Here is a 22,458-nt window from a genome sequence, read left to right as displayed (position 1 = left end):
CACCCCCTCTCCGTCCCGGGGCCCCGTGGGGGGCGCGTTGCAGGGGGCGAGGAAGCACCGGGCCCCCCCAGCCCGGGGGCAGCCACACGGCCCCCCACGCGGCGTGTCCGGAGGATCCCGAATGGCCCCCCCCCCCGCCCCCCTCCCCGGTCCCCGCTTCCCTCCCTCGCAGCTGCATGCCTGCAGGGCCGGCTCTGCCTGCGGCTGCCGCCGGCGCCCCGCGTGCCCGCGCCCCCCCCCGCGCCCCCCCCCGCTGTATCTCTGGCAAATAAAGACCCCGCTGAGGACAAACTGAGACAGCACCAGCGCCGCCTGCCCCGACTCTCTGTGGGGCCCGGGGTGCCGGTATCCGCCTCGCGTGCCGGCAGCGCACGGCACGGCTCCCGCCAGGGCTGAGTGAGGCGGGGCGGCCCGGGCGGGCTGGAGGCGACGTTGCCGCCCAGGCAGTGAGGGCAGCGGGGCCGCGTGGTAGCTTGTCCCGGCCACCCACACCCCCCCCCGCCCCCGCCACGGAAGGAGCTTCGCGGCCCAGCTGCCATCGTTAGGCTTCAGGGTACACGGGCGCGGCGGGCGGGGAGACCTGGAGGGGGGGGGGGGCGGCCCCGCCCCGGGACACGCCCCCCCTCAGGCTCCTCCCCCGGCCTTGGCCCCGGAGCGGGGGGCGCGGGGCCTGCGCTCGCCCCGCGAGGTCACTTCCGGGCCGGGCCGGAAGCGGCGGGCGCGCGGCCGGATTTGAATCGCACGGCGCCGCGCGGCTGCTCCGGTACCGGGGCCGCGCCCCGGCCCGGCCCGGCCGCCGAGCCCCGCCATGCCCATCCGGGCCCACTGCACCATCTGCTCCGACTTCTTCGACAACGAGCGGGACGTGGCGGCCGTGCCCTGCGGGCACACCTTCCACCGCGCCTGGTGAGCGCCCCGCCCCGCCGCGGGGCCGGGGCCGTTCGGGGGGGGGAGCGGAGCGGAGCGGAGCGGGGCGGGCGGGTGGGTGGGTCGGTGGGTGCTCCCGTCGGGTCCGGCAGCCGCTTGCCGGCGTGGGGTGTCAGCCCCGTAGGGCTGCGGGTTCCCCCAGCCGGGGCGAGCCCGTGGCCGGCGCCCGCAGCCGTCCCGCCCGGCAGCCCCTTCCCCCGGAGCCCCCGCTCGGGCCGCTCCCCGCAAGCTGCTCCCCTCTGAGGGGGGGGGCTTTGGGTGTTCGCTGCGCTTCTGGGACCTGCTGCGGCCCCCTTCTCCCCCGCTCGGGCTCGGTTGCTGAGGGCGCTGCCTCGTCCGGAGGCCCTGGCCGCTTTGGGAGCCGCAGCGGCGGCGGTTCCGCTTCGCAGGGGTTCAGAGGGGCTCACGGAGGTGCCGCAGGAGCCTCGGCTGTGCTGTCGCTCCTCTGCCCGCGGCCTCCCTTCTCCAGGAGGGCCGGTGCCAGCGGATTGCTCCTACACAGGGTGTTTATCTGGAGGGAGCGGCGTTAGATGATGAGCGAAGCCTCCCAGGCGATTTCATGCTTTCGCTGGAACCGCTTTGCGAGTGTTTGTCTTGGAAGGAAATGGTTCTTCTGAGGAAATAAATTCTGTGTTGAGGAAATAAACTCTGTGTGTGGGGAGGGAGCGGGCGTTTACTTTTCTGGCTAACTAACTTGGAGAGGGACCGTTGCTCGCAGGTGCGATGGTCACTTCTTCACCAGCGGCACAGCCCGGGCTCGCTCTCCTCTAACAAACGGAGGAGGGAGAGCTTCCAAAGGTAACCTGCCAGCTCCAGATTGTTACCCTGCTCCAAAAATAAACCGTTCCGAGTGTGACGCGATGGCTTGGTTGCAAAATTGCAAAATGCAGCTCTCCTGGGGAGCCCGACAGGTTTGCATGCATCATCTTGGAGCAGAGACGGGCCCAGTCTCCCTCGCTCCGCAGAGGCGTGTTCGGTGTCAGTGGCACCCTTCGGAGCTGCCCAAACTGGGGATCTCTCAGCTGTCGTATCCTGATATAGCAGCTCTTATGCCACTCTGCGTGTGGATCCGTTCGCTCCTGCGAAGCTACGGTTGTTCAAAGACTCTCTCCCAGGGAGATCTGAGCTCTGTAAAAACTCTGCCCTGGTAAAGATAAGCTTGCACGCTAAATTCAGCTGGGAATTGTCTCGGAGGCGAAGGTAGAGCGGGCCTGCTGGAACACGGCGTTCCCATTAGCTGCACATCTGGACCAAATGTTTGCGTTTCTGTTTTTAGTTTGTAAAAAGGAGTCGCATCCTTCTGTCTCCTGGTCAGCTGGGGGGTGGCCCCTGGGAGCAGCGCTCCTGGATTTTAAGGATTTACCGTGTGTTTCCTTTTCCTTTCTCAGTCTCATCCAGTGGTTTGACACAGCACCGAGCCGGACTTGCCCGCAGTGCAGAATCCAGGTAAAACCATCACCTCTGTATTTCTGTGGCACGATGCTCTGCTAAACGGCACTGAGGAGCCGTGGTCTGGGCCTGTGGTGACGCAAGGAAAAAGTTCATGGTGTGAAGTGGAGAGAGCTTTCTCTCCCCAAAGGCTTAGAGGGTGAACTCCCCTCAGCCACCCTTCTGATCAGAAGGGGTGGTCCGAGGGTGCCCTGCTGCTGCCCGTATTGTGGCTTCTCTAGGAAGGGTCTCTGGGTTTTGATGGCTCTTATTTAGGCCGAGTAAGTATTGGCATAACGATAGAAAGGGCTGGAAGGGGTTGATCAGGACATCAGAGTTGCATTTCTAGAGTACCCTGCTGCTCGCCATCAGGCAAGCAGTCCACTCTGCTGCACGTGGTCGTTATAATTGAGTCCTTGCTTTGCAGCACTCGGCCCTTCGTTGAGAAAAACAAAGGCGAGGGAGGGAAGGAAGGATGTGCTCTGCTTCTGAGATGGGAAGCCGAGGCTTGGGGATCCAGTGGCTTAATCAGGACCTGAACTTCTTTGAAGTCCCTTGTGTCACCAGCCTTGATGCCACCAGTAGGTCTTGGCGTGTAGTGGCTGCAGGAGATGTTGCCTCACACTCGGATGTAGGCTTTTAGCCAGCTGCAGCTTGGGCTTGTCCTGTGTTCGTGCTTCTTTCTTCCTCTCAAGGTCTTGGCCCTTATTCCTTCCCTGACTTGTTGATTCCCTCTGTTCTTCACTGCCTCTTACATCTCCGGGTTACCATGGAGTTATCGCGAAATAACATCTTATGTAGCAGTAACTATGCAATTAGCTGGTGTCATGACTGTATATAATACTTAAAACACAAAGCTGTAACTGCATGGGGGAGGTGTGGAGAGCTATCAAATTCAATTACAGCACCTTCTGCCTGCAGAAAGCAGCACGTACTTCTGTCTTAGGATTTGGCACCACGTTAGCTCAGCGTCAGCTGCCTGGGCCTTAGCTGCCAGAGAACAGACTGCGCTTGATTCAGAAATGCCTGAATCTTTCTGCTGCGGCTCGGGAGCTTGGCTGGAGTCGCGCTCCCAAAACTGAGCTGGGGGGGGGGTCTGATGCTGTGCTGATGAGCCAAAGCAGAGTATCGTTGCTAATGGTGTCGAGCACGTGATCTGACTTGCCTTTCGTGGCCTTGTGACAAGATGGTACCTTCTCCCCCTCCATCTGTCTTTCATATCCGTTGTGTTTCCGCACCTGTGCCCATCAACCTCTTCTGTCGCCTGTGTTTAGGTCAGCAAAAGACACATCATCAATAAGCTGTTTTTTGATGTTGCCCTGGAGGAGCAGACAGCACCGGATGCAGAGACGTTGCAGGTAATTTGGCTGGGTGGTTCTTCCGTTGTGTGATGCTTCAGCATCTTGGAAGTGCGGCCTGGGCTGCTGGTCCTCTGCCAACAGCCACTTCCTGAGCTGGTGCTTGCTGTGCTCGTGTTTCAGACCTGAGGCACATCAGTGACTCCTGCCTGTCTCTGTTCTCCCTCTTGGTCCTCGCCCATCTCAGCTCTGTTGTAAGGAAGGCTCCATGTGGTGGTTTAGAGTTCCCCCTGACCAAATCTCATGTGGTGTCTCAAGAAGCCTCCTATACCTCACTGGTCTTCCTTCTGGTTCTTGCCTTACCTGCAAACCTCCTGAAGCAGCATCAAATAAACATCCAACTGCTGCTTCTCCCTTGGGTCTCAAAGCCTCGGGCATGGGGCTACAGAGCTTTTCCAAAAGGCAGGAGAAGGGAAATCCCAAATGCAATGAACTGCTGCCGGTGCCTGTGGCTCAGCTGCGTGCGAGCCCTGCTAACCCCTCTGGAAAGAAGGGGCTGTTAGAGGAAGTGCCACCTCCTCACCTCTCTGCAGGTAGGTTTGTTTGCACGGACTGCGGGGCAGGGTGGTGATAAAACCTTGGTTCCCCAAGATAAATTAGGAAGGGGACTGCCTGAAACTGCACCGGCAGTGGTGGACAGTGCTGGGGCTGGGTCCTTGTGGGGGGGGAACCTGGCTGGAACTGGGGTGCTGGGTGATGTTCTCCAAGTGCCACCCTTAGGTGCGGAGAGCTGGGGGTGAGAAGGGATGAACGCAGAGCGGCTGTTCTGTGTTCTCCTCCTTTGTTTCGTGTGGATGAAGCATGGCTCCTTATGTCTTGGAGTTACCTCTTCCAAAAAAGAAAAAAAAAAATCGGTTGACCTTGGTATAATGGGACGCTTGTACCCTCTTGTGTTTAGAATCAGCATGTGCAGCAATTACCATAATTAGCAGTTGCCATGACAATGCTATATGTATATCGTATGTTTTTAAAATAAAGCCAGCCAGACTATAATGTCGTTCTCGAAGACTCCTAATGAAGAAACTGAAGGCCAAAGTACGTGTGCTGAGGAAATGCAAAAGCATCTCTGGGCACTTGAAGCTGTGTGCCCTAGAAGCAAAGCAATGGCTCGGAGCGGATAAACATTGTCTTTAGTACATATTCAGATCTGTTCTCGCCAGTGTAAATAGATGAGTGACTCAGAAATGGCTTGACTGGAGAAAATTGCCCTAGAAAAGCTTTCTGTTCCCTCTCACCTCCGCCCCAGGATCTAAGATGGGTTCCCCCAGCCTTCCCCTCCAGGCAGGCTGTGCTGAAGAACTTCTCCCTTGCTCAAGGACAGGACTGTGGAGCCGCTCCTGCGCAGCAAGGTTGATGGTAACTTTGCTCGGGCGCAGCAAGGTTGATGGTAACTTGTCATGCTCCTACAAAGTTTGTTGCGTGGCCGTCAGAGCAACATCTAGCCCTGAGTGTGCAGCTTTCCTAATGAGAATGCTGAGGTCACTATCTAATGGGAAAGAAACAGATATTTTCTGTGTAGATTAGCGTTAGTTTGTATGGGTATTTATAGACCCATACATATATATATACTGCCCCGTGCACTGATTCAGGTTGCTGCTGGGCTGATGCTGGTTTGTCACCAGTTCCATGTTGTGCGCTGCCTTGTTTCTGGAGGACATGGAGCACCTTAAGAACATGGGCGACCATCGTGGGTGGGATTTAATGTCCATTTAGACTGGAGTTCTGTTTGCAAAAAGGATTGGTGACTTCCTCAGCCAGAAGTGATTTCACCTGAAAAAGCCCCCAGATCCAGGGTTTGTTGCCAACCGCTGCCTGTCCCTCCAAGAGCCTGAGCACAGAGTGGTACTCGGCTCCATAATCGACTGGAGCTGGAGCTGTGCAGCCCGCAGATGTCCTGAAACGAGCATTTGGCCTCCTGCCATGAAGAGGTTGGACTGGGGCAAGGGAATGTGCTTCAGTGTGCTAGAAAGCAGAGTGCGTAGCTGTGGTCTGCTTGTCATCTTGGGGAGGCAAGCTTGGTATGCTCTTCTGAGAACCAGTCTTATGCACCCAGTTATAAGTGGTCAGAAGAGCTCCTTCATAATCGGAAACCTCTTCCTGTTGTTGCAGAATTATCCAAATTATCTTTTGGATAATAACTGTCTTTGGTGCTACTCCTCGCTCTTGCTTCTGCTCCGAAATGTTTACGGTCAAAGGAGTGCCGGGGCTGCTTTGCTTCCTACCACTGGGCATCAGTTCCAACTGAAACACCGGCGGGAACTTGGTTCCCCGGAGTAGCTGCAGACCACAGGCTGAACGTTGCGACGTGTCCAAGTGTTTCTGGGTGCTGAGCCTGGGTTTATCCTGCATTGCTTTTAAAGATGGTCCTCAGCGATCAGAACAGTCTCCATGCGGCTGTTCCCAGAGCAGGAAAAGTGTGAGTTTTGGGGTGTAACGCCTTGGTGAGGCCGTCTGGAACCTGACACTTCCAGTTGCTAGCGATCTGGGGAGCCGAGAGCCCTTCTTCCAAAGGAGACTCGGAGACTTTGGCTTCTTCAGCTTGGTGAAAAGGAGGCAGGAGGAGGAGGAGGAGGATTCCTGCCTGTAAACCCGCTGGGGAGGGTAGAAACCTGGGAGGACAGCTGTCTGTCTGTGGTCAGGATATACTCATTTGATCTTGGGAAGATGTGGTCCTGCAACTCAGGCTGGCAGAGAGAGGAGAGCTTCTATCAGAGGAGTGAAAACTGGGAGCAGCCTTTAGGAGCAGCGGTGGAGGATGAGGGATTTCAGATTAAGTTGATGAATGAGGTAATGTTACATAGCTGCCTGCAGTACAGTCCAGGATTTCTTTGCTGTCATGCTAATTAGCACATCTTGTGAGCTCACTAATCGTTCCTGAATAGGACTCTGAGGAAGCTACTCCAGAATAGTTCCTGCAGCAGAGTTAATTCCATGTCAGCCCTCCAGCTGTTGTCCCCCCCGGGGGCAAATCCAAGTCAGCTCTGCTAGGCTTTGCGTTTAGTCCCTTCTGCTTACTGAGCTTTACATCCCATATTCTCTTTCCTGCCTTTATTGTCACTAGGAGAGCTTCGCTCTGGTCCCGTCAGATCCGTGGTCACTGGTGCTGCTATTCTCAGCTCAGATTTGCATGTAGCGTTCCGGGTTGCACAGATTTGTGTGCTCTGCTTCAGTACTGTGTTGGCATTTTATTGTGGTTTTATTCCACTGCAGTTCCTGCCTGACTTATGTGCTTTCCTCTGCAGTTCTCTAACACAGCTTTTTAAGTCATCTTCTGTTGACTCTTTCCTGTATATATTTCTCTCTCTATTTTTTTATATATATACACACATATATTTATGTATTGCCCTTCTTTGTAACCTCTGTACTTCCTTCAGCTATTTGCCAGTGTTCATAAGCCATATCACTTCATTATCTATAATTTAAACTATGGGGCATTTGCTGCCTCTTTCTGATCCTTAATGAAGGTGCTAGAAACATTTGACCTTCCCCAGACCCTTGTGGCATCCAGGAGACGTTACGTGCGCTCAGTTTGGTATGGATTGGTTTATCGGTGATCTGTTTATGGCCGTTCGACTGAGCTGTTAGCTCATATCAGCATCCCGAAACTGCAGTGACTTCAGCGTCCGTCAGAATGCTAGCTGGTGCCTTTCGATTGTATGCTTGGTTACCTTTCCAGACATTTGGATGTGCCCTCCTGTCTCCCACCTGCACCCAATTAAAGTTCACTTCAGTTCAAAGCAACTCTCAACCCAGTTAGTCTGGCAACATCCCTGCCTTATTGCCTTGTTTAGGTAAAACGTTATAAAAATTGTTCCTGTCTGATTTCCTGTGTTTCCCTGAGAGCCTTCCAAAATTATTCAGCTAAAACAGGATGACTGACAGTGTGAGAAACACAAGGTTGACAAGGCTAAGACGAAACTGGGATCTTCTCTTTTCCCCCTGAAGAATGCCAGTTGGAGGTGCTCTTTGTGTTCCCTGTGATAGTACTTGCTTGTAACTTGGTGCTTGCTGTTAGTGTGCTCTCTTCTTAGCATCTGGCCAGTGCAAATGTCCTGCTGAGAAACCTCTCGGGTCCTTTTAAGATCTGGCGAAAGCTCCTCTGCAGGGCGTTTCCTAATCGGGTTTTCTGTGTTTTGTGTTTCAGAATGAACTGGACAAGGTGAAGGCTCAGCTCTCCATGAAAGGTGAGTTCCAGCTGCTGGCGGGGGATCGGTAGCCCACGATCAGCAGGTCCTGGGCTCTGCCTGTGCTAGGTGGCTTGCCCAGGCCTGAGGAACCCCTGTGCAGAGCCCACCCCTCTCTGAAGCTGAGGGCATGGTGCAGGCTGCAGACTGTTTTGCTGGAGCAGCTTCTTCAGAGCTTTTTCTGAGGCGAGACCACCTAAAGCTGTACAGAGGTTGTATGACAGAGCCCGAGTCCACAGCCTGGCCCAGCTCCGCTGTAACTGGGGAGCTCTCTGCAAGTTTAGAGACACATATGCAATTTTTTTTCTCCTCTTCCTGATCACAAGTTACAAAAGTGCAGCACAGCTATATCTGGAGCAGGCTTGCTGCAAGCAAAACCCTTCGTTTGCTCACTGGGAAACTCACAGCTGCATACGGCAAAGGCTTGTTCCTTCTAACAGATGAGGGGGTAAAAGTGGTCCCCAAGCAGCAGTGGGAAGGCTTTGGATTTGTTTGGCTGTTGCAGTGCCACATGTGTCGCGCGAAGAGCAGACGGAGTTCAGTGTGTGTGCTTCCATTTTCCCATCTTTAATTTTAGAGGATGTTTGAGGGAGGCAGGAAAAGCAAAAGCCCTGGAGACTTGTCGATGGGTTTTAAGCATCGTCTGTAGGCAGCCTGTCATCAGAACATGAGTCATGAGCAGCGAAAGGAAAATGTCAGTCTGAGTGACAGAAATCCAAAGACACGCTAGCAGAAGGGGGAAAAAAAAAATCTTTAAAGAATGCTGGGGGCTCACCCACGCCCCGAGTTGTCTTTCCTCTGCCTTCCCTGCGTGCACGAGACAGACCTGAATAGCCAGTAGATTGAGGATTCAGTCCTTAGCCTGAGAGCAGAATTGGATGGTCTGCATGTCTCTATTCTGGGGCTTGTTCTCTTGCCAGCTTGGTTGAGTTTAGTGACTTGGTAGAGAGCCAGATCTTCTGGGGAAGGTGGCTGGGATTCTTGCTAGGATGTTATCCAAGAAAAACTGCTCGAAGGCCTGCTCATCTTCTCGACTTCTGGTGAGTAAAGGTCGGATTTGACATTCCCTGTCCCATTCTCTTTTTGTATTGGAAATGAGAAGCTCCTTCCCACCTCCTGCCTCCTTTGCTGTGGGCACTCTGCTCTCTGGTGGTTCTTGCGTATAAATTCGTCACTTAAAGATGTGCTCTGTGCCGTGTGCTGTAGAGGAGCTGTGTAATTGCCAGTCTCTGATCAGCTTGCAAATGGTTCTAGAGGTGCAGAGCTCCGAGCAGACCCAGCAGGCGCTGTGGGAGGTACCCTGAATGAACTGAAAACTCATTCCTGCAGCACGGGGAGGTTTGACTCCTGCCATCTGCCTCTGGGCAGCTGGGAACGGAGGAGGGGGAAGCCCTAACTCTTTTGGTGGATGTGGAGTCCCTGCAAATGCAGGGGAGTGTCTCGAGGCTGTGCTGCCTCTGGTGAGGAAGGGTTATTCAGATCAATGGAGGAAAAAATGCTTTGCTAAGAAAGAAATCTGTGTTTTCCCTAGCCACCTGTGTGCTTTTGCTGGGATATGTTCCTCTCTTCTTCCCCAGTCCCACGTGGCTCTTTTACTGTCTGATCGAGCAGTGAAGCTGCGCTGTAGGTCATGCTTCCATGGGACGGTGGTGGCACAGTTTGGAACTGGACTGCTTGCAAAGAGAAACAGCTTTTTGGAAAGGCACTGATTTGCTCTCCACTATTGTCAAGCTGGAGCCATGGATGATTTTAGCAAAGACAGAAGATGCTGAGCTGAAGACTTTTTACCCTGCTCTCAGCAGGGTTAGACAGAGGGGTTGCTGCTTTCCCTCATTGCCCAACTGCTTTGAGCTTTCCAGTGATGCTGGCTGTTCCCTGCTTAGGTCTGTCAGCTCCTGATGATGGGTCTTGCTTTGTGAGCCGTTCTTCCCTTGTCTCGACAAAACAAATTGAAATCTGGTGTTGTTTTCCACCACCTTCTCTCTGGTGGTCAGAGGCATGTGCTTTGTTCCTGGATTGCCTGTGTGGGGAGGGACAGCAGGACTCAAAGGTTGTGACCTGCAAAAAGTGGGGGCTCTGGGGACTCTACTTAAGCTGTCACATGTCCTGCAAAGTCCCCAGCGCCCAGCAGAGCTCTGCTTTACTGCTTCTTGCCCTTTGATGTAGGTGCCATGGTGAGGGTAGTTGCAGCAGCATGGTGATGCAGCAGCGTGGGGCATCACTGCACGCAGCCGCCCGATGGCACCCGAAGGGCTTCCCTGCACGTAAGGCTCCATGTGGAGACGACGGGCTGGGGGCTCGGCTCTCCAGCTCTGTGGCAGCTCGGTGTAACTCAAGAACAGTTTTCCCTGTGCAAGCGTGGCTGCGAGAGCATGCAAGGGTTAAGGTGCATCAGCTAAATGCTAGCAGGGCTGGCACTGGGAAGCTATTAAAGGGAGCTTGTTATCTTCAGTAAAGAAAATCTGGAAGCCTGCTGGCACTGGGAGAAGCAATTGCTTAGTACAGACCCTGGTGCAGACAGCGCTTAGAGAAATGGCTCTCTACAGGAACGGCCAGCTCCTAGCAGCCTGGAGTTCAAGACTGCAAGCAGTGTCTGTTTGTTGTGCTCCAGCTGCTGTGGGGCAGCTGGAGTCTGGGTTATTGGGCCATGACCTTTTTCTTTTTTCTTTTCCAGAGAAAGAAAAGCGGGAATGCCAGGCCGTTGTGGATGGGCTGAGGGACACTCTGGATGTGCGCAATGCCACAATAGAGTCGCTCCAGAAGGTGCTGGGAGAGACAGAGATGCTGTGCTCCTCTCTCAAGGTACCTTTCCTATCCGTGGCAGGACTTCAGCACTAACCATTGCACAGTCGGTGTTAGTTTTGTTGAAGATCACTGCAGGCCCTGCTAATAAAGAGATTGTGCTGGTGGGACTTTGGATCTGGTGCTTCGAGACTCCCATCTCCTTGGTCTCTGAATGACAGCAGGGCAGTGTAGCCGGGTTTTCATGTTGGGTTTATTAATCGAAAACAAGTGGTGTCGCTGGTCTGGAGGTCCTAAGTGCGCCCCACCTGGGGGTGATTCAGAGGCATAAAAGCCAGGCCTGTGGCTTGTGTACAAGTGGCTGCAAGCTCAAGGCAGGGGTGGCTGGCGTCGGGGAGAGATGACAGCCCAGCCTGGGGGATGCTGGCTGAGCCTTACTAATGAAGCGGCAGTGCTGATCGTAAAGGTAGCAGCATGAACTGAGAGTGAGAACTGGCCCCAGCGCCCCATTGCTGAAACACTGGCTCCCTGCGGAAGAATGTTCTTCTGAAATGGGTTTAGGCCAGGTGGGATTCAAGGAAAATTAGTTTCTTAGTTTGACTGGAGGAAAAATCAAACTGAAATATATGGAGGGGGAGTTGCAAGCTTCAGCTGAGTGGGATTTGATCCAGCTAACTCTCCTGTCTCTCTTCTGTTGCCAGGGCTTTCCTTCGGTTAGGTTAGTAATGTGTGAAGTCCAGGGATCAAATATTCCTGTTGTGTTTCAGCGTGCAGTGACTCAGTGTGTAGTCATGTACTGTGCGTAAACAGCAAGTGGAAGAGGGTAGGAGCAGGAGCTGCTTTGTTGGGATGTCTTGTAGTGAGTAGAGCGACTTTGCCTTGGTGGTGGGCTGGGCTGGGCAGTCTCCACTGTGTGAAGATGACGTGCCGGTCGCAAGAATCATAGAATCATTTAGGTTGGAAAAGACCTCTAATATCATCGAGTCCAACCATCAACCCAACACCACCATGCCCACTAAACCATGTCCCTAAGTGCCTCATCTACACGTCTTTTAAATATTTCCAGGGATGGTGACTCAACCACTTCCCTGGGCAGCCTGTTCCAATGTTTCACCACTCTTTCAGTAAAGACATTTTTCCTCACGTCCAATCTAAACCTCCCCTGGCGCAACTTGAGGCCATTTCCTCTCGTCCTATCGCTTGTTACTTGGGAGAAGAGACCGACCCCCACCTCACTACAACCTCCTTTCAGGGAGTTGTGGAGAGCGACGAGGTCTCCCCTCAGCCTCCTTTTCTCCAGGCTAAACAACCCCAGTTCCCTCAGCCGCTCCTCATCAGACTTGTTCTCCAGACCCCTCACCAGCCTCGTTGCCCTTCTCTGGACACGCTCCAGCACCTCGACGTCCTTCTTGTAGTGAGGGGCCCAAAACTGAACACAGTATTCGAGGTGCGGCCTCACCAGGGCCGAGTACAGGGGCACGATCACTTCCCTACTCCTACTGGCCACACTATTTCTGATACAGGCCAGGATGCCATTGGCCTTCTTGGCCGCCTGGGCACACTGCCGGCTCATGTTCAGCCGGCTGTCGACCAACACCCCCAGGTCCTTTTCCGACAGGCAGCTTTCCAGCCCCTCTTCCCCAAGCCTGTAGCGCTGCATGGGGTTGTTGTGACCCCAGTGCAGGACCCAGAAGATGGGGTTCAGGCAGGTGAGGTTGTTAGCTGCCGGCTGAAAGGCAGGGTAGGGGTCAACTGCACTTCCCAAGATTTCTGCCCCTTGGACTACGGGTCTGACCCAATAGCCTAAACGGCATCATGTTCCTTGACCTGCAAGGCCAAGCGACCCAGGGAGAGCTTGTAGATGGGTTGCGGGGTCGTCTTGCTGTATGCTGCCTGCAGCTGGGCTCTTCCTGGGAGGAACCAGTCCGGGAGGTCTGCCTGACACTGGCAATGTGGTGGTGTCACAGGGTGGAAGGAGAGAAATAGTAAGGAATTAATGCCAGACAGGCCTTGCTGTGAGCCAGCACAACTTTTTTTTGCCTGACCATGGGATTATATCCAATCTGCTTGGGTGTAAAGGCAGCCTGGGTCTGTGCCATGCCAGAGGTGCTCCTGGGATCCTGGCTGTACCAGGGGCAGGATACTTCTGATGCTCCCTAATCCTGCAGAAACAATTGTGACAGCGGAAGCTGGTGCTTGCTGCTCAACTCAACATCTCTGTGCTTGGCTTTCCTGCCTGGCACCTCAGGAGGAGGCTTTCTGGTTATCTTGCCTGTTGCAAAACCCTCTGTGTATGTTTAAGTCCTTTTAATGAAAGCTGGGCAGGGCAGAGGGATTAGGGACCCAGAGGTGTCTTTTCTGTGGTGTACGGGGTTTCCCAGCTGAACTCCAAGCACTGTCTCACACTGCATCATTAAAGATTAAAGCACTAAACTTCTGCAGTGAAAGTACAGCCTTAACTAGCTGTGACGCAGGTCAAGCCCACAGGCTGCGAGCCATTCCTTGTCTTCTGCTAGCACTGTCAGCCGCTGCTGAACCTTTGCATGACAGTTTGCTGCCGTTTCAGGCTGTCTGAGTCTAGGGACTCTGCTCCGACCTGGCACAAAACACTGCTTTGGGAATCTGAAGTGTAGAGAGCTCTGGTTAGGAAGAGCCAAAGCTGGGCTCTGCTTAAGCAAGAGCAGCACGTGAGCCTGCAACACTGTCCCTCTACAAAGTCCCAGCAGTTTTACAGCTGTTTGGTTTCTGTGGGAGGAAGCGGATAAAATCCTTTAACTTCTGCGTGGAAGGGAGCTTTACGAGGCGATGGTCTTTGGCCAGGCCTCTCCCTGGAGTCAGCACTGCTGAAACCAGGCCCAGAGCCTTTTCAAGCTGCTGTGTGAGGTGCCCAGGCACACACAAACCTAGACAGCACAGACACATTGGAACAGTGCTAATTCAGGCCAGCTTTCCCCTGCCCTCTGCCACACTGCAGATCTGTGCTTTTTCAGCTCAGCTGAGGTTCTCTGTTGCTGCTGCCTACTACTGGAGAGACTGGAAGGGTGATGGCTGCAATAGGCTTGCAGCCTCTCCATGCAGGTGAGAGAAGTGCCCGGGTGGGTGTCTGGTTTGGCTGAGGTCTCCCAGAAGAGACCCACTCAGCATTCCTATTTACGTTTTAAGCAGCTAATGGCAAGGAGAGTTGGGAGGCTAAAGCAAAGGGATCAGCTGTGCATGGAGGAAAAAGTAATAGCAAGGTTTGCTTGCTGTGGACTCCCTTGCTTTTGAAAAACAAATTGTCGCTGTGGACAGGGTACTGCATAACCCCACAAACGCTCCCAGCAGAAAGGAGGCTAAGATGCAGTTTCAGTGCCAGACTTGTCTTGCGATTAGCACTGAGACCCTGCTGCACTTGCAAGGAGCAGAGCTAGAGGTGCAGCAGGGAGGGAGCTAAACTCGCTGTAATCCTGGGCTGCTGAGGTAGTGATAGCATTAAGAGCCAATGTATGCTCCCAGCTGCCCGCAGTGCGCATAAGCCAGAATGTTTCTCTAACAATCCCTGAAGCCTTCCTGACAGTCTGTGTGCGCTTGCTTCTCTGCAGAAGCAGATGAAATTCCTGGAGCAGCAGCAGGAGGATAACAGAAGTTCAAAGGAGGAGGCCCGTCGTCTGCGAAACAAGCTGAGAACCATGGAGCGGTGAGATCCCGGGCCCTCCCTGGGCCTTGCAGGCTGGGCTGCATGCCTCTCCCCTTCTCAGAGAGGGAGAGAGGGGTCCTGCTGTGCCTGCTGCAACGTCCGCCTCCACATGCTGGGTGGTCTTACCCCGTAAGGTTGGAAACTGCTGCATTAGCAGGCCTGTCCGTGCTCTTGCCCCTGCTATGTTTCCAGACAGCTGCTCTCCCTAAACAGCAGCAAGGCACGGTACTGTGTACAGACTGGCCTCATCTCTAATGCTTCGAGCGTGGCTACATACCGTTCTTGTTATCAGAGGATGCTGGGGCAGAATCCCAGCCCAGGAACAGTCAGCCACAGGGCTACAGGGCCCAAGAGCTGGGCCGCCGGCCCCGTGTGCAGTATGTGTGTACAGCTGCCCCCTCTCTAGTCTGTCCATGTAGTACTATTCTTCCCTAGCAAAAAGCCCTGCTTGTGGTGGGGCAGTTGTCTCTTCCCCGCCGTGACATCCAGAGTGCCTGCAGCAGGAGCTTCCTTGGGGGGGAAGCAGGGCTCCAGCCTCTTTCCCAGCTCTGTTTGTGACTCATGAGCTGAGGGTACTTTTTTTTTTTGTGCAGGATTGAGCTGTTGCTTCAGAGCCAGCGCCCCGAAGTGGAGGAGATGATCAGAGAAATGGGAGTCGGGCAGTCAGCGGTGGAACAGCTTGCAATCTACTGTGTCTCGCTGAAAAAGTAGGTGCTGTGGCTTCGGCACAGCCGGCTCGTGCTGTCCTGGGTGTGCCCAGAGAGAACTCCCTGCTGAGTACTGGCAGGCACACAGGCTCTGCGGGGCTCTCGACGCCTGTTTGGGCCTCCACTGGGTTTTGACTGACAGATCCTGGGGACCTAGATTGGAGCCTGTCACACTGAACTGTTCCTGTTGTCACTGTAGTGACATGCGTGTCACCATGGGAACTGTCTCCAGAGTTGTCAGTGCACCTACGAGGTGATGATTATTATTCTCTCTGTTCCCCTCTCACGCCCGGGGGGGAAATGAGCGGATGAGGGGCTCCGGGTTGTACCCTCTGCTGCATTGCACTGTGCAGCTGTGGCCTCGAGCGCGCTCTGCCAAGGCGAATCTGCAGCGCTGCCCTCCCTTACCTGGAAATCCATCTGGTCCTGCTGGGCAAAACCACAGCTTCTTTGGGTGCTTTCTGATGGCAGCTGAATAATTGCAGCTTTGATACAAAGCTGTAATGAGGCAAGTGTCCCTGTAGTGTAATTGGGAATGAATGTGCATGGCCAATAGTGTGAAGTCTCTGAAAAGTCACTTAAAGCAAAGTCCCCTATTTGCTGCCAGCATGGAGGCTGCTCTTGTTGTCTGTCTGTCTTTTCCGCTGGCAACTGAAATGTCTCTGGATCCGGTTTCCATTTTGCTGGTGAATTCTGTTCATGCCCTGCTCTCAGACATGGTATCCTGTGCAGCGTTTTTTCTCCCGCATGGCGTAGCGGTATGTTTGACACACTGTTGGTCAGTGTTAGTACATTCAGCTCCGTTCCCTAAAGGGCTTTGTGTCTCCTGCGTTTTCTCTGGCGGCTCTGCAGTTGCAGAGCTTCAAATTAAGGGTCTTGGGTTGCCTCTGAGAAGTTCTAGCTAAATCCTATTGTAAACAGCATGACTCTCCCGGTCTCTTTGCAGGGAATATGAAAACTTGAAGGAGGCTCGGAAGATCTCTAGTGAGATGGCAGAGAAGCTGAAGAAGGAGCTGTTTTCTGTCAATAGCAAGGTAAAGGGAGAGTGTGAGTTGCCAGGGTGATATCTGGTCTGTAGATCCCTGCCAATAACTGTGGCCCAAGCCCTCTGCAGTGGCCCCCTCCTGCACTGAGCACTACTTGAGTGGTACGGGTGGTGTGGAAGTGTCAGGCTGGGGTTTCTGGGTCAGGGTGTGATGCTGTGGTGAGTGAGCAGCTCGTGGGCTGTTGTCAGGAGTGCAGTCTCTGGAGACGCTGGTGGGGCAGCATGTGCAGAGCCAGCCAGAGTTTGGCAGGGAGCCTGGACGGGAAGGCAGCAGCACGCAGGTGCTCCGCTGCTTCCACTGGGCTCTGGAAGCAGCACTGCCTTCATCCTGCCACACTGCCAAGCGTGAGCTAGCTCAGCTGCCCAGCCACTCCTGCTGCAGAATCGGGCCCCTAGGAAAGGTGGGAAGGGGTTTGGAGCCAGCACCGGTTGAGCAGGGCTTAGCACAGCCACAGTCACACCCAGCCTTGTGCCTCCAGCCGACTGAACCGGGCCAGGGCTCCCGTGTGATGCTGGGCCCAGGCAGGAGAGGTCCCCGAGGTGTGGTGAGGACATGCAGGTGGGGCTCTGCACAGTCTGCCTGGGCTGGTCCTGACCTGGCGCAGAGCTTGGAGCTGCTGACATGCCTCTATTGCTGTGCTCCCCCTGCTCCAGGCCTGGCTGGGCTCTGTTGGCTCAGGTCGGGAATTGCTTTCTGTCGGTTTTGGTAGCAAGTCCCCATGAAAAGTGTGTGCGTGTAGCCTTGCTCTCCAAGACACAGGTGTTCCCTGGGGCATGTCCATGTCCAAGCTCACAAAGTGAGACACTGCGGGTGAACTTGGCCTATTTTTGTTACCTGTCCATAGATGTTGTGGTCCCCTCAAATGGAGAAGGAGGTTGGACATGAGGAAAAATTTCTTTGCTGAAAGAGTGGTTAAACATTGGACCAGGCTGCCCAGGGAAGTGGTGGAGTCCCCATCCCTGGAGGTATTTAAAAGACGTGTAGATGCGGCGCTTAGGGACATGGTTTAGTGGGCGTGGTGGTGTTGGGTTGATGGTTGGACTCGATGATCTTAGAGGTCTTTTCCAACCTCAATGATTCTATGATTCTCGGATTGCTGTGCTGCTCCCCAAGTGAGTTAACCCCCTACACAAGGTGCTGCTGCTGGAATCGGCCTGCTTCTGGCTGAGTCAGTGCCAAGCTGCAGTCACCAGCTTGGGTCAGGAGGAAGCGAGTCAGTGCGCTCAGGGCTCGGCTGACGGAGAGCTGACTGTACCAACACTTTGCGGGCTGGCCCAGACTCCTGAACCCACAAAAGTCTCTGATGTGGTAGCAGTCCACTTCTCGACCCCTGCTCCTGGCATGCTTCCCTGTTGAATCAGGCTTGTCCATGTGCCAGTACTGCTGATGCACAACCATCCTCCGGCCTGTGGTTTGTAATTCCTGTGCTCTAGTGTGTCCAAAGTCCTGCAGGAATTCAGAATGCAGCCACCAAGTGTTAGAGCAGGGAAAAGCTGTCACCATCAGGCACGCATAAATGCTTGGGAAATGCTATAGGAAGGTTTGTGTTGGGCAAGCAGCCCTGGAGATCCCTCTGCAGGCAGCTTGAGGAAACGGGCAGGCATTGGATTGCTCTGATACAGGAGAGATTGGTCAGACTGCCACAGGAAAATCTAGCCCTGAAACAGGGGAAAGTAGCACGTGCCGCAGAGCATACTGTTCTCACGGGGGGTCCACGCTCTCCCTTACCTATGTGTTATAACCACCACTCTGCTTTGGGGATGTTTGTTCTGCAGCTGCAGAAAACGGTTTCAGAGTTGGAGAAGACAAAGGAGGAGTTAAAAAGCACCCAGAAGGATCTGAAGAATGCAGACAAGGAGATCTTGGTGAGAATAGCATTCCTCAGTCTGCAGTAACTGGCAGCTGGCCATGGCCTGCAGCTGCAAAGCCAGGAGTTATGCTGGTTTTTGCTCAGTGACGAGGTTACCCAGCCCACCTTACCTCTTACGTGCCCTGCCTCTGAGCTCTGCCTGGTGCTGATTTATGGAAAAGGGGCAAAGTGTCTGCTACTAAATCTTTCCTTATTTTGCTGTCTGCTTTTCCTCCTCCCTCTAGAGTTTGAAGAAGAAGATAGACATCCTTCAGGATACTCTGAAAGTGCCATCTGTAACCAGAGAGACACTCAGTCGACTAGTCTTTGAAAGGTTAGTGAAGTGCATCCTCCGATACAGACCAAGGATGGAGATGGCAGGTCCAAAGTAAGAGTTGACATTTTAACTAGCTGGGGAGGCAGAGATGTGCTAGTCTGGCAGGCATCGCAGTAGCGTGGTCGTCTTGCTCCTTGTATCCTATTGTGGTTGTTTTTTTTCTTGTTGCTGACAAGATGGTGTTTGACTTACCTGGAAAAAGTGTGTTTTGCAGGGTTTGGGTCAGGATGAGATGGAAGAACGGTCTAGGTTTTGACAAACTCTTTGCCACTATGTCCTGCCAGGGAGATATCCCTAAAGCTGCTCTTCTGGTTGCCTCAGAGTTGGCCTTCCAGTGAGCGTGCCCTGGCATGTGGGGACCAGAGATCTTTGCCAGGCAGAGGAACCTAGCCTGAAAAATGGCATTTTTTTGCATTTTTATCAAGCCCTTTCTTTTGAGGAGCCTGTGCTATTACCCCAGTACAGCAAGCTGAGTTGTGTACACAGAGCAACAGCGTGCCAGCGTGTTTCCCTGGGCTCAGGGTGCTGCTGTTATAGCACAGGCCGTTCGAGGTTTTTGCGGGGCATTGACTATAAACTCTGGGATTCGGATTGTCCTTTCTGTTACTTGTAAGCAGAGTGGGGCTCTGATCCTGGCCCTGCCGCTGTCTTGCAACTCAATAGTGTAGCTTGCAGCTCTGTCTTCCTCTCGTCTGCTGGGTGGCAGGCGGTGGCCTCCTGATGGCTGACGCTTTGCATGGCTTTGCAGCCCTGCTCCTGTGGAACTGCGGCAACCGAAGCTCCACCGCCCGGCCCACAGCGATGAGATCAATCTAGATGCTACTTTTGATGTGGACACCCCTGAACATCAGCCCTGCAGACCTCTCTTCAGCCCTGCAAAAAGGCAGAAGCTGGATAAAAAGCCGTGAGTTTTCCCTCCTCTTTCTGCTTCTAAGGGAGATCAAAGTCTTGCTTCTTTGGAAGTTGCTGTGTGAGATCAGATAGCTCCCCAGCTGCCTGATATCGTGCTGCAAGTTTCATCATCATTTGCTTGGCCTTGTCTGTCCTTGCCAGCTCCACTTGAACAATAAATCTCTGCTGATTTGCTCCTTGGGCTTCTTACAGGCCTCCTGTGGTAAATCTGGCGAAGAAAGTTCTGAAGGAAACAGTGGAGGTAAAAGGACTAATCTTGGTTTTTCTGTATCACCTCTTTGATTCTGCTCTTAATAAGCTTGGGATAAAGGACCCGTTTTCTCCATGTGGGAGACGCTGTGACTGTAGACTGGCCCATCTATAGAACCACAGTATATGCTTCAAAGCGCTTTGCTCGACGGTCTCCTAGAAACACCGTATTGCTGCCTCAGGCCTCCTGGAATTGGGCGGGAGAGGGAGGGTGGGGACCCACGTGCTTCTTGCCGATTATCCTGCCTCAGATGTGCTTGGCAAACACAACGTGGGGCTGACCCACAAGGGCTGTGGGGCCAGCTGAGGCGGCTGTTCCCCAGGGCTTGCTGGGTGCAATGTCCTGCCTCCCAGGCGCTGCTCCACATGAGCCCTGGTGGGAGGTTTGAAGCTGCTGTTCTTTGGCCTGACACGTGGTACAGCAGTAACTATTACCCTAAATAGCTGTCCGCATTATTAGTGCTCCCTGTATGTGGACTAAATTCAGCAGATCATGCTGGTTAGAGGGCTTTTCTTATTATTTTGTGGGACAGAACTGGGCGGATGATCTGGAGGATGATGCTCTCAAAGGACTTTTGCCAGCATTCATCAGGAACTCTGTTCTCTCCAAGAAGCCATCTTCGGGTAGCTTGCTGGGTCCCCACAAGAACATGGGCACTGTAAGTATGACTGTCCAGTTGGTGAGCTTGTCAAGGGCTGGCACTGCACGCCTCTGTCCTGAAGTGACCCTACAGGAGGAAGCCAATCAGGCTTTTACCTTGTCACATACAGCGTGTAGAAAATAAATCTTGGAGCACAACCTGGCTACTTCCCAGTCTTGCAGAGCTCCAGGGTCGACAGATGCTCGTTCCCTTCCTGGCAGCAGACTAAATGGCCCTCCATGTCCCATTCCTCCCCCTCCTTGGAGCTTGGGGTGTTTTCCTTGTATTCCTCAGTCCCAGTGACAAAATCCTAAGCCTTGCTGCTGCTTGGAAGGCTCAGCTTGCTTCAGAAAGTGCCCAAGATACCCAAACTTTACTAATACCCTTGGGTCTGTCTTTTTCCAGAGGTGAGGGCTTAGCATAAGTACTGAGTGTTTCCAGGTGCTTGTAACCCCTCCCCAGAACCCGTGGCCTGCAAGGCTCCCCCTTCCCCATAACCAACACGAGGAGAGGTAGCCAAGGCTCTGTGCTGCTGCTCCAGGCTCGTTTCTTTCTCTCTCCTAGGTGAGGATGGGGTACGATGGCTTGGGAGGCAGAACAAAGTTCATACAGCCTGTATCCTTTCCTGCAGCTCACATGGCAGTAGTGATGCTGTGGGGACCTCATCTCTGTTCCTCCTCTTCGGTCTCAGCCCTCTTGGGGAGTCCTGTCCCCCAGTCAACCAAAAATGGGCTGGGATACTCAAGGAACCGTCAGATTTCTCTCTGTCTGACTCTCAGCTCAGCAAAGGCATCAAGGACTTGAACTTGCTGAGAGCATTATCAGCGGTGGCTCATTCAGAGAAGCACATCAACTAGAAATGAGTACAATTTACAGGGACTACCTATGCCCTTGGGATCTCTGAGCAGCAGCGTAGCGCAGCCTCTTCCTGGCCGCATGCCTGCCAGCCTGTGCAGCCAAAGCCTTTGTTCCTGCAGGATACTGCAGCTCTGCTGTGCCTGTCCTGGTGGGCAGCCCTGCAGCAGGTGAGGAGCAGCTGGGCTGAGCTCACCCAGCCGGTGGGGAGCTGCTCGGACTCCCGCTCCTCAGGCAGGAGCAGTGTACTGTCCCCAGCGGAGGCTGCCCCTCCCCTGCCTTCCCCAGGCAGTACTGTCAGAGGGGTTTGTGGTGTACCTACGGCTCTGGCACCGCTCTAGCTCCTGGTGCTGGTTTTGAGGGTGTTTTTGGGCTTTGCTTCAGCCTCTTGACTTTCTACAGAGAAGAAGTGATGAGCTGGAAGATGTGACCTGTTGGGAAGCCTTGGGCTGCTGCTCCTGTGGCCTCACTGTGGAGGGGCGGAGGTACCCAATGGCAGGGAGATGCTTGAGCCGGATCTCTGGGGCCAGATGTGCCCATGCTGCCAGCCTGAGGTGAATGGAGGAGGTGGGCAGCCATCCCAGTGCTGCCCCTCGCACACGGCTGATGGAGGAGCAGCTCATTTCTCTAGGCCTGAGTGCTGCAGGTGTGCTGGTTTGTGTAACCCTGCAGTTCTGCTAGCACGGCCTACGCCTGCCTTTCAGTGCCGCAGGTTTAGTTTTTGCCACTTCTGTGTGTGTCTGAACGGCATGTGAGTTAAAGAGGACTTGCTGCTCTAAGGGCTCTTCTCTTGGGATTGCTCCGCTTTGGGATGCTGCGGGCTCTGGCTGCTGTGCCTTTCCCTGCGCAGTGTCCTGGCTCTGACGTGCAGGGCAGGTCTTGAAGCTCTGATGGATACACTTAAACGCTGGTTTTTGTGCAAGGGGGTAGCATAGAAGTGGGAAGCGTTCCTTGACTCATGGGACAGGAGCATGCCCGAGCTCTGCTGCTGTGAGTAGGGAGCAAAGCCCAGCCTGTCCTGCGGGGAGGTTGGTTTTTTTGGGTGCAGGTGTATGGCTAGGTCCCAGGCCTGTGGTTCAGGCTAGTCTGCTGCAGGTATTGAATCACTTGTGTCCCCAGGACCTTGGTCTGTGCTTTCCTTGACAGTTTTACCTCCAGACAAACCTGGCAGAAATCCGTCCGTTAGCAGTGAGGAGCAAGAAGAAGAATGTCTCCAGGCCTGCGTCTGCAGCTCCCTCCACGTCTTCCTCCAGCAGCAGCCAAGCCAGACTGGACAGTTTCCTGCAGTGAGAGCCCCCGCCTTCCCGGGGAGCGGCTGGACGGGGCGGCCGCAGGGCAGAGCGCACTCGCCCAGAGCCTGGCACGAAGCAACGTGCAACCACTGCTGTGCGGGGGGGCTACTATTTGCAAAGCACCGATGCTGCGTTGTGGGTGAGATGAGCTGCCCTGGGGAGAATTCTGGCCTTGCAGCAAGCTGACAGGAGACCAAGCCTCTGGCTAACGCTTGGACTGATTTACCCCCCCCCCTCATTTTAGCCCTCCTTCCT

At 54.1% G+C, this 22,458-nt stretch overlaps 1 protein-coding gene across 2 annotated transcripts; it reads left to right on the top strand.

The window, feature by feature from the left end:
- The first annotated feature begins 758 nt into the window (after positions 1 to 758).
- TRAIP (TRAF interacting protein) lies at positions 759 to 22,458 on the top strand. Of its 2 annotated transcripts, XM_076346071.1 has the most exons (15): positions 759 to 906; positions 2,316 to 2,373; positions 3,630 to 3,713; positions 7,858 to 7,897; positions 10,572 to 10,699; positions 14,221 to 14,315; positions 14,909 to 15,022; positions 15,969 to 16,056; positions 17,844 to 17,933; positions 18,163 to 18,251; positions 19,003 to 19,158; positions 19,359 to 19,407; positions 19,949 to 20,074; positions 20,621 to 20,671; positions 22,070 to 22,458. In XM_076346071.1, the coding sequence occupies exons 1-15, from the start codon at positions 809 to 811 to the stop codon at positions 22,199 to 22,201; spliced, it is 1,398 nt and encodes a 465-aa protein (XP_076202186.1). In that variant the 5' UTR covers positions 759 to 808; the 3' UTR covers positions 22,202 to 22,458. The 2 variants fall into 2 exon arrangements, with proteins under 2 accessions (XP_076202186.1, XP_076202187.1); XM_076346072.1 differs by lacking the exons at positions 759 to 906; positions 2,316 to 2,373; positions 3,630 to 3,713 and adding an exon at positions 4,197 to 4,246.

This window comes from Aptenodytes patagonicus, chromosome 8 (assembly GCF_965638725.1).
Source record: "Aptenodytes patagonicus chromosome 8, bAptPat1.pri.cur, whole genome shotgun sequence".
Lineage (NCBI taxonomy): Eukaryota > Metazoa > Chordata > Aves > Sphenisciformes > Spheniscidae > Aptenodytes > Aptenodytes patagonicus.
Note: the sequence above shows the minus strand (reverse complement) of the source record. Positions and strands in the feature narration are given on the sequence as shown.

What these genes read in the sequence shown, in the direction of transcription:
- TRAIP (XM_076346071.1), top strand. Translation starts at nt 809, where the DNA reads ATGCCCATCCGGGCCCACTGCACCATCTGCTCCGACTTCTTCGACAAC. An exon ending in CGGATGCAGAGACGTTGCAG is followed by an intron (nt 3,714 to 7,857) that starts GTAATTTGGCTG and finishes TTTGTGTTTCAG; the next exon opens with AATGAACTGGACAAGGTGAA. An exon ending in TGCTGTGCTCCTCTCTCAAG is followed by an intron (nt 10,700 to 14,220) that starts GTACCTTTCCTA and finishes GCTTCTCTGCAG; the next exon opens with AAGCAGATGAAATTCCTGGA.